The 12,638-nt window shown below is 41.9% G+C and overlaps 1 protein-coding gene across 5 annotated transcripts in view; it reads right to left on the bottom strand.

Annotated features, from left to right (window-relative positions):
- MIPEP (mitochondrial intermediate peptidase) overlaps window positions 1-12,638 on the bottom strand; it is a 189,513-nt gene that overhangs the window by 73,919 nt on the left and 102,956 nt on the right. For all 5 annotated transcript variants that reach the window (XR_004299262.1, XR_004299260.1, XR_004299261.1 and 2 more), the window contains exon 15: window positions 2,690-2,764. Coding sequence is in view for 2 of the 5 variants with exons in the window: in XM_032403337.1 (XP_032259228.1) it covers window positions 2,690-2,764 (75 nt within the window). In the remaining 3 variants the exon portion in view is untranslated. The remainder of the gene's footprint in view (window positions 1-2,689; window positions 2,765-12,638) is intronic.

Here is a 12,638-nt window from a genome sequence, read left to right as displayed (position 1 = left end):
TATAGATATACATAAAATATATAGTTGGAAATAATAGTTAGTTATTACAACTTGTGACCCTCTGGATCTAGTAAATCCTGTTTGGTTTCTTCCTAGAATCCTGCTGTATCTTAAATGGGAGCAATGCAATGGTCCGAATCCCAGTTTTGTGAGGAGAAGGGACAGAACATGAAATAGATGGGGCGAGGTGAAGAAAAGGAATAGCAATCCGTCGTCTGGCAAGTACAGATGTTACAAAGAATTCTGGTGCAGCTGTTGCCCAGTCTGGGGCCAGGGCCAGGGCCAAGCCAGCCCCCACCCCCGGTGTCGGGAGATACCAGGGAAGCAGCTGCCATGCGCGGGCAGCTCTGTCTTATGGAGGTGACCGGGAGGGAGGATCACTCACCTCTGAGGAGAGGATACAAGCCATTGAAACATGACATGAGAATAAAGCGTTAGTTTGAACATGAAATCTGCTGCTTACAAAGTTCTGAAAACTAAATTTTACAGAGCAAATCTGAAGTAAAGATAAAGGGCTTTTTCACTGGAACATTTGGCTTGAGTATTAGCATTGTTTGGAGTTCACCTGAAGCAAGGAAGTAGAAAACCTGTTTTATTTTAAAAGAAAAATTCTGACACGCAATTATGTTTCTGATATGTATCTTTCTGATTTGAAAATGGAATTTGTAGAGAATGTGCAGCTGTTGACTTAAAAGAACTGAGGATTAGTTTGGATAAAAGAAAAAATTTAAATGACCTCTAGCTTTTGGCTTCATCTAGATATAGAATTATGGTTCTAAATTATAAGTCAAGTTTAAACCTTCCCTAGAAAAATACAGACATTTCCTAAATATAAATATCGCCTTACTCTAACTGGTAATCTAAACATATAGCTAAATACAGCTCTTTCAATTCTAAATTCTATAATGAGTAACAATGCATAAAGTAATCAGAGGAGCCAAAATTACTCATCTGCATCTTGTCTATAATTCTAAGAGAATAAGTTATTAGGAACTGAAACTTAAATTCTAACTTCCACTAAGGTGTTTTGTTTTCTGTTTTTTGTTTGCCAGTCTATAAACAAGTCAGAATTCAAAAGTTTCATTCCTATAGTTATGCCTTCCACAAATGAAAGGCATAAACATGGAATGACTTTTTTTAAAGATAAAAACGGAGCGTAATAAATGAAATGTGCATGTATTTCATGCTTATTTGCTGATAAACCAAACAATTCTAAAGTGATGAGCCTATCTGCCCACCCAGGGAGTCACGCTCGCCTGGGACCAACAGCCTTAGAGCCACAGAAAAACAGGAGCCTATTTTTTGAAACAATGCACAAGAGAAAAAAAAAATTTGCAATTTTAAGAACACTGTGTATACCCCCTTAGAAACCTGGAACAATTCATTTCCTTTCCCCCCTTATTTGTGGGCACTGTACAAGGGGACTATTGTGGGATAGGAAAGCTGGCACGGGGAGGTCTTCTGGCAAGAATTCACCTCCTTCTCCTCTCTCTTCCCCTGTCTCTCAGGGGGTTATTCTTTTGGAGGGTGGAAGGAAGGAAAGGTTGGTTTTCCATTTTAAAAGAAAATCTTTGGAACAAATATTCAAAAAGAAAACCACAACCCAGGCTGTTAAAAGGTAGGACTTCCGGGGCGCCTAGGTGGCTCAGCCGTTAAGCATCTGCCTGCAGCTCAGGTCATGACCCCAGGGTCCTGGGATCGAGCCCTGCATCGGGCTCCCTGCTCCGTGGGGAGTCTATTTCTTCCTCTCCCACTCCCCCTGCTTGTGTTCCTGCTCTCGCTAACTCTCTCTCTGTCAAATAAATAAATAAAATCTTTAAAAAAAAAAAAAAGTAGGACTTCCACTATAGGTACGGGCACATCAAAAGACTTTTGCTGAGTAATGCTAATTTTTTCAAATAATTCAGAGGTCTTTTTAAAATTATATTGATATGCACAGTCATTAATGTAAATCAAATATAAATCCACAGTTTTCTCTATAGTGTACATTTTCTTCAAATATATATTTTAAGGTACAACATAAACAGAGTTCATAAGGGCTGAATTTTACAAAACCATAGAGCAATTAAATGGTGCCCACACTTTTAAATGGGTAGCTGGATCATTATAAAATGAATATTGCCTGAGATGAAAGACAGTGTTTAGGCTGTGTTTATAGAATTCTCAAGACCTGATGAAGAGTAAGAATTCCATAAACAATCTCAGTAATTACATGTAACCGAAACATCTGGTATATCATGCAGACCTGACATCCAGATGGTTCATAAGGTTTTTCTAGTCTGTATCTGGAAACCTAGAAAACTGGCTTTGAATATTATCTAAAACTAACAGTCGTTACTGTTTAAACTTCACGTCAAAACTACAAAATTTTAAAAAGATACAAAGTGACATAAAATATAACATAGTTGCTGAAATGTATGATTTAGAAGAAGTCACGTGCCTTTCGTGCCTTTCCCAAGCTTTGATTTTCCCGACTGAAAATGGGAAATAACCTTATTTAACATCCACTTCACAAGGATGGTGTGAGGACTGAACAAGTCAGTTTGGGTCAAGTTCTTTGAACTCAGATGAAAGATGTCTTAGAAGCCTGATTATTATAATAAATGTGCAGCACTGGCAAGAATTTAAAGTTATATATTTATTTTGAATAATTACTCTGAAAAACTTCAGAACAAAGGTACATACATACCTGAAGTTGCATATCAGCTGCAGCACACACCTTTTTCGATTCACAAAGCCGAGACACCATATTTTTGGGCAGTGACTTGAAAAACAAAAGAACATATATGTGAGTAAGTTACTTAATGAGTTGCCGCACTGTGTGCTTATGGAGTAGGACAGTTAAAAAAACGACAACAAATGAAAAAATTAATAACTGAATTTAGTCACAGTGACTTAAATGAGGGTTTGTACATGAAAAATACAGCACTACAGGGAACTAAGATAGTGGCATTGATCTTTAAAAATCTGTTTAAAACCTTTGTAAAAGTGATTGCTTTTTCTGTTCCTTTGTTACCAGTGAAAGCCTGTTCAAGTGCTCTGTTGAATGTTAAGTGCATCTAATAACGGATGATAGGAATAAAGGAGTCAAGTGTAGAGAAACAGATGATAATCCATGGTGTCAGCCAGTATTAAAGCTGAACTGATATCCTAACAAATAACCACGATAATGAATTGCACATTCTTTTATTTTCCAACCTGAAAGAACTGCAGAGCTTGGAAACTCAGTATAATGACCCTATCTGATTTAAGGCTTCCTTCCTGAGACTAATTAGGCCTAATCACATAACATCACATATTCACTTAGAAATACACTAATAATGTAGTCAAGGAAGTCCTTCAGTCAACTTACTCTACGTTAATATCATTAATATTGATGTTTATTGAAGACAGCTACCACATTATACAACTCTATGTATAATCTAAATGAAGCTAAAAGCCCCTCTACAGAGAAACCCATTATAAAAGACACCTGGGGCAGGTTCCTAGCACTACCGTTGTGTAAATTAACCACCCATGAATGACCACTGTGAGCTGTCTGCTGGAAGGGGGACTGGGCACTGCCATATTTACACGTATCCCCTCAGAGTGCCCAGACTACAGCAGACACTCCATAAATATTTCCAGAAGGAATGAATGAACACTAGAATGATCATTTAAGAAAGGCTTCAGTGAAAGACTACAGCAGTACGTGATGAAGGCTCAGACGACAAAGCCTGTTCTCTCTTCTTCCCATTTGGCTATAAGAAAGGCATACCAGGCAACAAAGGGAATTTTAAGGAGTTAAGACATGGATTGAAGGAGGTTGTATAGTATAGAGTCTGACACAGGTGAAAGGCCTGGGGCTTTCTCACACCAGGGGCAGCCATCTTGTATAAAACAAAAATTTCCTCAGACAGGATTTTAAAAAGTCAAGATTTAGTTAAGTCATATATGCCAAAAGCCTCTATCAGAATGTTCAATTTCCTTAAACCTCACTTTACATTATATCTTCAGCTGATAGGACTTGTGCTATACTTGGATTTTTCATGCCTCACAAAGCTTTAATAGTTTTGTTTTCATTAAAAAAAAAAAAGTATGTGGAAGGATGGCATTTTCTCATTTTTCCAACAATGAAAAGTACTGTGGATGAGCACTGTATTAGGTCTCAGGGACAGAAAATGGCAAACAGACAGGATCCTGGCCCCATGAGCTTCACAGGCTGGCATTACTCATGTAAGCACAATTTTAACAAGAGTTAACAACTACCATGAGTACTAAGACAGAAAAGCAGTGCAGGTCGGTAGGAGAGCCATGACCTAGAAAGGCTTAACTGAGGAACTAACGTAGACGTGAAATTTGCACAATGAACAGGCATTAAAGAGAAAGGGATGGGCTGCAGGGAGAAAGAAGCATCCTAGGCAGAAGAAACCCCGTGTGTGAAGGGCAGAAGAGGTTCCTTGGTAGGTGGTGAGGGAGCCATGGGCAGGAAAGGAGGAGGGTTCCAGCAGGCTGGAGAGGCAGGTAGGAGCCAAGCAGGGACACTGGTCTCCACTCTCAGACTCTGCATCATGGTAAGCCACTGGGGAGTTTTAAGCAAAGAAGTCACAAGTTTAGATCTGTGTTTTTAAAAGATTCTTTTGGCTGCAGCGTAGACACTGGAGAGGAGGAAGGCAGAAGTGGGTTACGAAAAAAACCAAGAGGCTATAGTTAGTGTACCAGTGACACACGCCAGTAACGCAAGCAGCTGCCAGAGTGCCAGGGGCAGGGGCGCCATGGGAGAGGGCTGGAGCCGAGTGGGAGATGAGACCCAGAACACAGCACTGTTTCCAGGAGTGTGCCAGAGAGGTGCGGAGAGTAAGGGCAGTACTGCAGAGGCAAAGAGGGAGGGAGAAGTCTGTTTGAGGTTGGAAAATGCACAAGCAAGCTTAAGAAATGCTGATGGCAATGAACCCTACAGGGACACAGACTGGAGATGTAGACAGGAGAAGAGACAATGAGATGAGAGTGCAAGATTCCTGAACAGGCAGGAGGAGAAGTGGCATAGACCACCGGCGAGAGGAGGCTCAGGTGTTGGGCTCCCATGGATGGGTGGTCAGACAGGAAGCTGTGGGAGGAGCTGGATTCCCAAGGCTTAAGAAGGTTAGAGAAAGTTGTGGGGAGTGGTCCACTGAGAAGTGCAGAATCATCAGCCCTGGAAGAACCCTGGGATCCCAGTCTGGCACGGGGTATGGGCAGAACTCAGGATCAGGCAGATGGGGGAACAGAAGGTGAATGAGGAGGAAAGTCAAGTCAGCAGCGGGCGATGGAGAGGGTAGGAAGGTGCCCCGGCTTAGCGGGGAAACAAGCAGCCCCAGGGCCTGCAGCAGTGATCAGGCATCTTTGAAAGGTTTACTACTTCTGCTCTGTAGACAATGATACAGAAATGCCAAGTAATGGATCTAAGAGCTAAACCCAACATAACCCCTACTTATTGCAAGGCCGATACCTCAGAGATTCAAACCCACACAGAAATGGCAAACGTTAAAGGGACAAATTTAATGAAGCTTAATTCTTTCCTTGTCAGGTTTCCAATAAAATGAAAGATGTAAAGAAAGAGATCATGCAAGAACAGGGACAGCTAAAAACAGTTCATCAATAATTATGTAATAAAAGGAAACACATCCTATAGTTACAGAAAATGTTACTGCTGGGGGAAATGAGTACCATTGCTGGTGAAGGTGACATGGGACCTCTGTGTTATTTTTTGCCACTTCCCATGAATCTGTAATTATTTCAAAATAAAAGGATAAATACAAAAAAAAAAAAAAAACCCACCAAAAATTACGTATTCAAGGCCTACTATACATACTGTAGTAAATTCAAGGAATGTTTACCAAAAATATACAGAAACATATAGAAGGTGAATACAATCCTAGTAGACTAGTTCAAAGGAAAGAGTCATTATCAAAATACAAATTAAATAATATATTTATATCATGTGCGGTGTAAATGGGTAAAGAGATTTTTTTTTTAAGAGAAGTTGGGAGGGGAAAGGATCAAGAGCACAGGTTGAATCTTTTTTTTAATAATTTTTTAAAAGATTTATTTATTTGTCAGAGAGAAAGAGAAAAAGAGAGAGCACAAGGAAGGGGAGAGGCAGAGGGAGAAGCAGGCTCCCGCTGAGCAGGGAGCCTGGTGCAGGACTCCCCTGAGCCAAAAGCAGACACTTAACTGACTGAGCCACCCAGGCATCGTGGTAAAGAGATTTTTAAAAAATCTAGTTTGGGAGATTAAGGAGTGTAGTTGTGATGAGCACCACATGTAGTATGGAAGTGCTGAATCACTATATTGTACACCTGAAACTAATATTACACTGTATGTTAATGAACTGGAATTTGAATAAAAACTTAAAAAATAAAAACAAATAAAAATCTAGCTTGGCTCTTAGTCAATTGAAATTAATAAATGCATGTCAGGGGAGGAAAAGATGGTGGAGGAGTAGGGGACCCTATTCCAACCAGTCCCCGGAATTGAGTTGAATATCTACCAGACCATTCTGAACACCCATGAAATCAGCTTGAGATGTAAGAAATATATCTGGAGCTCTACAAACAGAATATCGCAGGTTTTGAGGTATGAAACGGGGAGCCGTGATTCTGCGGGCAGATATCGGAAGATAAACAGAAGGGGGAGGGAGCCTTCGGGATTCTGCACCAACGTTGTATGAAAGCCTCCCACACTGGGGACTGGGCACAGACTCACAGACCGATAGCAGTGGGGAAAAGACTTTAGGGCAGCCCCCTGGAATGAAACCTGGAGCGGCGGGGCCGTGTGTGTGAACGGGGGGGGGGGGGGGGCTGGCCGTTTTAGAAGCACAACAGGCAGAGATGTGCCCCGACCTGGAGACGAGGACTGGGAGTGCTGCTGAGGGGTGCACAACCCAAGACACTATAGTTTTTAACAGCACAGACAGAAACAGAGATAGTGTGGCCTGGAGAACTCAATGAAGAACAGACTGCGATCTCTCTGTTCTGAGGCAGAGGGTTGGAAACTGTCTCTTCTGCTCTGACTCTCAGAAGAAATGCAGAAAGCCACCAGGGAAAGCCACCAGAGAACAAAAGCCCCCCAAAACCGGTTTTCACTGAGCCCATTCCCCCCACCACACAATGGGCAGGGCAACTCTGACCAAACAGGGTTGCCTGAGTAACAGCATGGCAGGTCCCTCCCCCAGAAGACAGGCTGGGAGAACAAGAGGCCGACAACCCTAAGGTCCCTATAAAACAGGTGCATCTTGCTTGGGTTGTTGTCAATAATTTGGACTCTGTACACTCCCTCAACCACTCCTCAACAGAATGACTAGGAGGAGGAAGCCCTAAAATAGGAAAGACTCAGATACTGACTTCTGCCACAGATTTACAAATGGATACAGATATAACCAAAATGTCAGAAATGGAATTCAGGGTAGCAGTTGTGAAGACAATAGCTAGAATGGAGAAATTGATCAATGGCAACATAGAGTCTCTAAGGGCAGAAATGAAAGCTGAACTGGCAGAACTTAAAAATGCTATTAATGAGATCCAATTTAATTTAGGTAATCTAACACCTACAGTAAGTGAGGCAGAAGAATGAATTAGTGATCTAGAAGACCAATTGATAGAAAAGAAGGAAAAAGAGGTGGCCAGGGAGAAACAACTCAAAATCCATGAAAACGGAATCAGAGAAATAAGTGACATCATGAAACATTCCAATGACAGAATTATTGGGATCCCTGAGGGGGTGGAGAGAGAGAGAGAGGACTAGAAGATATATTTGAGCAAATCGTAGCTGAGAACTTCCCTAATCTGGGAAATGAAACAAACATTCGTGTCCTAGAGGCAGAGAGGACTCCTCCCAAGAGCAAGGAAAAGAGGCCAACGCCCCAGCATGTAATAGTAAAACTCACAAATCTTAGAACCAAGGAAATCATCTTAAGGGCAGTTAGGGGGGAAGAGAGTCCTTACGTACAGAGGGAGGAACATCAGAATAACGTCAGACCTATTCACAGAGACCTGGCAAGCCAGAAAGGCCCGGCAAGACATATTCAGGGTAATAAATGAGAAGAACATGAAGCTAAGAACACTTTATCCGGCAAGGCTTTCATTTAGAATGGATGGAGAGATGCAGAGCTTCCAAGACAGGCAGAAACAAAACAATATGTGACCACTAAGCTGGCCCTACAAGAAATATTAAGGGGGGTTCTATAAAAGGAGAAAGACCCCAAGAGTGATCTACAACAGAAATTTACAGGGACAATCTATAGAAACAAGGACTTCACAGGCAACATGATGACAATTAATTCATATCTTTCAATAATCACTCTCAATGTAGTATGGAAGTGCTGAATCACTATATTGTACACCTGAAACTAATATTACACTGTATGTTAATGAACTGGAATTTGAATAAAAACTTAAAAAATAAAAACAAATAAAAATCTAGTTTGGCTCTTAGTCAACTGAAATTAATAAATGCATGTCAGGGGAGGAAAAGATGGTGGAGGAGTAGGGGACCCTATTCCAACCATAAAATGCTCCCATAAAAAGGCACAGGGTTGCAGAGTGGATAAAAAGACAGGACCCATCCCTATGCTGTCTACAAGAGACTCATTTTGAACCTAAAGATACATCCAGACTGAAAGTGAAGGGATGGAGATCCATCTTCCATGCCAACGGGCCGCAAAAGAAAGCTGGGGTAGCAATTCTTATATCAGACAAATTAGATTTTAAGCTAAAGACTGTAGCTAGAGATAGAGAAGGAAATTATATCATTCTTAAAGGGTCTATCCAACAAGAAGATCTAACAACTGTAAATATCTATGCACCCAACATGGGAGCAGCCATCTACATGAGCCAACTGTTAACCAAAGTAGTCATATTGATAATAATACATTAATTGTAGGAGACCTCAATACTCCACTCTCAGCAAGAGACAGATCATCTAAGCAAAAAATAAACAAAGAAACAAGAGCTTTGAATGACACACTGAACCAGATGGACCTCATAGACATAAACAGAACATTCCACCCTAAAACAACAGAATACTCATTCTTCTCGAGCACACACGGAACTTTCTCCAGAATAGACCACATACTGGGTCACAAATAAGGTCTCAGCCAATACCAAAAGACTGAGATTATTCCCTGCATATTCTCAGACCATAATGCTTTAAAACTGGAACTCAATCACAAAAAAAAAATCTGGAAGAAATTCAAATACTTGGAAGCTAAAGACCACTCTGCTCAAGAATGTTTGGGTCAGCCGGGGCGCCTGGGTGGCTCAGTCGTTAAGCATCTGCCTTCGGTTCAGGTCGTGATCCCAGCGTCCTGGGATCGAGCCCCGCATTGGGCTCCCTGCTCGGAGGGAAGCCTGCTTCTCCCTCTCCCACTCCCCTGCTTGTGTTCCCTCTCTCGCTGTGTCTCTCTCTGTCAAATAAATAAATAAAATCTTTAAAAAAAAAAAAAAGAATGTTTGGGTCAGCCAGGAAATCAAAGAAGAACTTAAAACAATTCATGGAAACCAATGAGAACGAAAACACTTTGGTCCAAAACCTATGGGATACTACAAAGGCGGTCCTAAGGGGGGAAATACATAGGCATCCAAGCCTCACTCAAAAAAAGAGAAAAATCCCGAATTCACCAACTAACTTTACACCTTAAAGAACTAGAGAAAAAGCAACAAACGATGCTTAAGCCATGCATTAGAAGAGAAATAATTTAGATTAGCTGAGATCAATGAATTAGAAACCAGAAACGCAGTAGATAAGATTAATGAAACTAGAAGTCTGGTTCTTTGAAAGAATTAATAAGATCGATAAACCACTGGCCAGACTTATCCAAAAGAAAAGAGAAAGGACCCAAATTAAAATTATGAATGAAAGGGAAGAAATCATGACTAACACCAAGGAAATAGAAACAATTATTAGAAATTATTATCAACAATTATATGCCAATAAATTAAGCAGCCTGGAAGAAATGGATGCCTTCCTGGAAACCTATAAACTGCCAAGACTGAAACAGGAAGAAATTGACAACCTGAATAGGCCAACAACCAGTAACGAGATTGAAGCCATGATCAAAAACCTCCCAAAAAACAAGAGTCCAGGGCCTGAGGGATTCCCTGAGGAATTCTACCAAACATTCAAAGAAGAAATAATACCTATTCTACTGAAGCTGTTTCAAAAAATAGAAACAGAAGGAAAACTTCCAAACTCATTCTATGAGGCCAGCATTACCTTAATCCCCAAACCAGGCAAAGACCCCATCAAAAAGGAGAATTTCAGACCGATAACCCTGATGAATATGGATTCCAAAATCCTCAACAAAATCCTAGCTAATAGGATCCAACAATACAATAAAAGGATCATCCACCACGACCAAGTGGGATTTATCCCCGGGATGCAAGGTGGTTCAACATTCACAAATCAATCAATATGATAGAACACATTAATAAAAGGAGGGAGAAGAACCATATGGTCCTCTCAATTGATGCAGAAAAAGCATTTGACAAAATACAACATCCTTTCCTGATTAAAACTCTTCAGAGTATAGGGATAGAGGGAACATTCCTCAAGTCATAAAAATCCATCTATGAAAAATCCACAGTGAATATCATCCTCAATGGGGAAAAGCTGAGAGTCTTTCCCTTAAGATCAGGAACACGTCAAGGATGCCCACTCTCGCCACTATTGTTCAACATAGTACTAGAAGTCCTAGCAACAGCAATCAGACAACAAAAAGAAATAAAAGGCATTCAGATTGGCAAAGAAGAAGTCAAACTCTCTCTCTTCGCAGATGACATGGTATTTTATGTGGAAAATCCAAACGACTCCACCCCCAAATTACTAGAACTCATCCAGCAATTCAGTAATGTGGCAGGATACAAAATCAATGCACACAAATCAGTTGCTTTCTTATACACTAACAATGAAACTGTAAAAAGAGAAATTAGAGAAACGATTCCATTTACAATAGCACCAAAAACCAAAAGATACCTCGGAATAAACCTAACCAAAGAGGTAAAGGATCTCTACTCTAGGAACTACAGAACACTCATGAAAGAAATTGAAGAAGACACAAAAAGATGGAAAAACATTCCATGCTCATGGATCAGAAGAATAAACATTGTTAAAATGTCTATGCTACCCAGAGCAATCTATACCTTCAATGCCATCCTGATCAAAATGACAATGGCATTTTTCAAAGTGCTGGAACAAATAATCCTAAAATTTGTATGGAATCAGAAAAGACCCCAAATTGCCAAGGAAACATTGAAAAAGGAAAACAAAACTGGGGGCATCATGTTGTCTGATTTCAAGCTATATTACAAAGCAGTGATCACCAAGATAGCATGGTACTGGCACAAAAACAGACATACAGACCAATGGAACAGAATAGAGAGCCCAGATATGGACCCTCAACTCTATGGTCAAATAATCGTCGACAAAGCAGAAAAAAATATGCAATGGAAAAAAGCGTCTCTTCAATAAATGGTGCTGGGAAAATTGGACAGATAGAAGAATGAAACTTGACCATTCTCTTACACCATACACAAAGATAAACTCAAAATGGATGAAAGACCTCAATGTGAGACAGGAATCCATCAAAATCCTAGATGAGGGGGCGGAGCAAGATGGCGGAGTAATAGGAGACCGGCATTTCGTCTGGTCTCAGGAATTCAGCAGGATCGGGATCAAACCATTCTGAACACCTATGAACTCAACAGGAGATCGAAGAAAAGAATAGCAACAACTCTCTGAACAGAAAAGCGACCACTTTCTGGAAGGTAGGACGTGCGGAGAAGTGAATCCCAGGCGATATTCGGGAGGATAGACGGCGGGGGAGGGGGCGTCCATCGGCTGCTTCTGGCAAGTGATAGAGCCGCAGAACACAAAATCGGAACTTTTAGAAGTTGGCTCCGCTGAGGGACGTCACTCCAGTGGCTAAGCGGGGGGTGGAACCCTCGCAGGACAGTGTGGTCTCAGGACCCTTGGGGTCACAAAAAGACCGGGGGTGCCTGAGTGAGGCAGAGCTCCCAGGTATCGGAGCGGGGAAGCCAGCTGCAGAGACAGAGACGAGGCGTGGGCTCTCAGCTCGGGGTTGCCATAAACTGTGATCCATGGCACAATCGGGCCACTACTCCAGCAGGGACCCAACAGGCAACAGATCCAGGGAGACTCCCCTTCCTCCCCTGGGAGGAGAGGTGCAGGAGCGCACCGCAGGGATCTGCTGGGTTTGGAGATTCCACACGGGGTCGGGTGCCAGAGATAGAAACACTTGGTCACAGGCCGGGTGAGCATGGAGTGTGGCCGGAGACCGGAGAGACAGGAGTGACTGACTGCTTTTCTCTGAGGGCGAACTGAGGAGCGGGGCCCCGAGTTCTCGGATCCTCTGGGCGGAGATTGGGACGCCGCCATTTTCACTCTCGTCCTCCAAAGCTGTACAGAAAGCTTGCAGGGAACAAAAGCTCCCGAGAGCAAATCCGAGCAGATTACTTAGCCTGCACCCGGCAAGGGCGGGGCAATTTCACCTCCGACAAAGACATTTGGGAACCATGGCCACAGGCCCCTCCCCCAGAAGATCAGCAAGAACAGCCAGCCAAGACCAAGTTTACCGATCAATGAGAACGGCAGAACTCCAGAGC

The sequence above is a fragment of the Phoca vitulina genome, unplaced genomic scaffold (genome assembly GCF_004348235.1).
Source record: "Phoca vitulina isolate PV1807 unplaced genomic scaffold, GSC_HSeal_1.0 scaffold5, whole genome shotgun sequence".
NCBI lineage: Eukaryota > Metazoa > Chordata > Mammalia > Carnivora > Phocidae > Phoca > Phoca vitulina.
The sequence above is the reverse complement of the archived record's forward strand: the minus strand, read 5'-3'. Positions and strand labels throughout refer to the sequence as shown.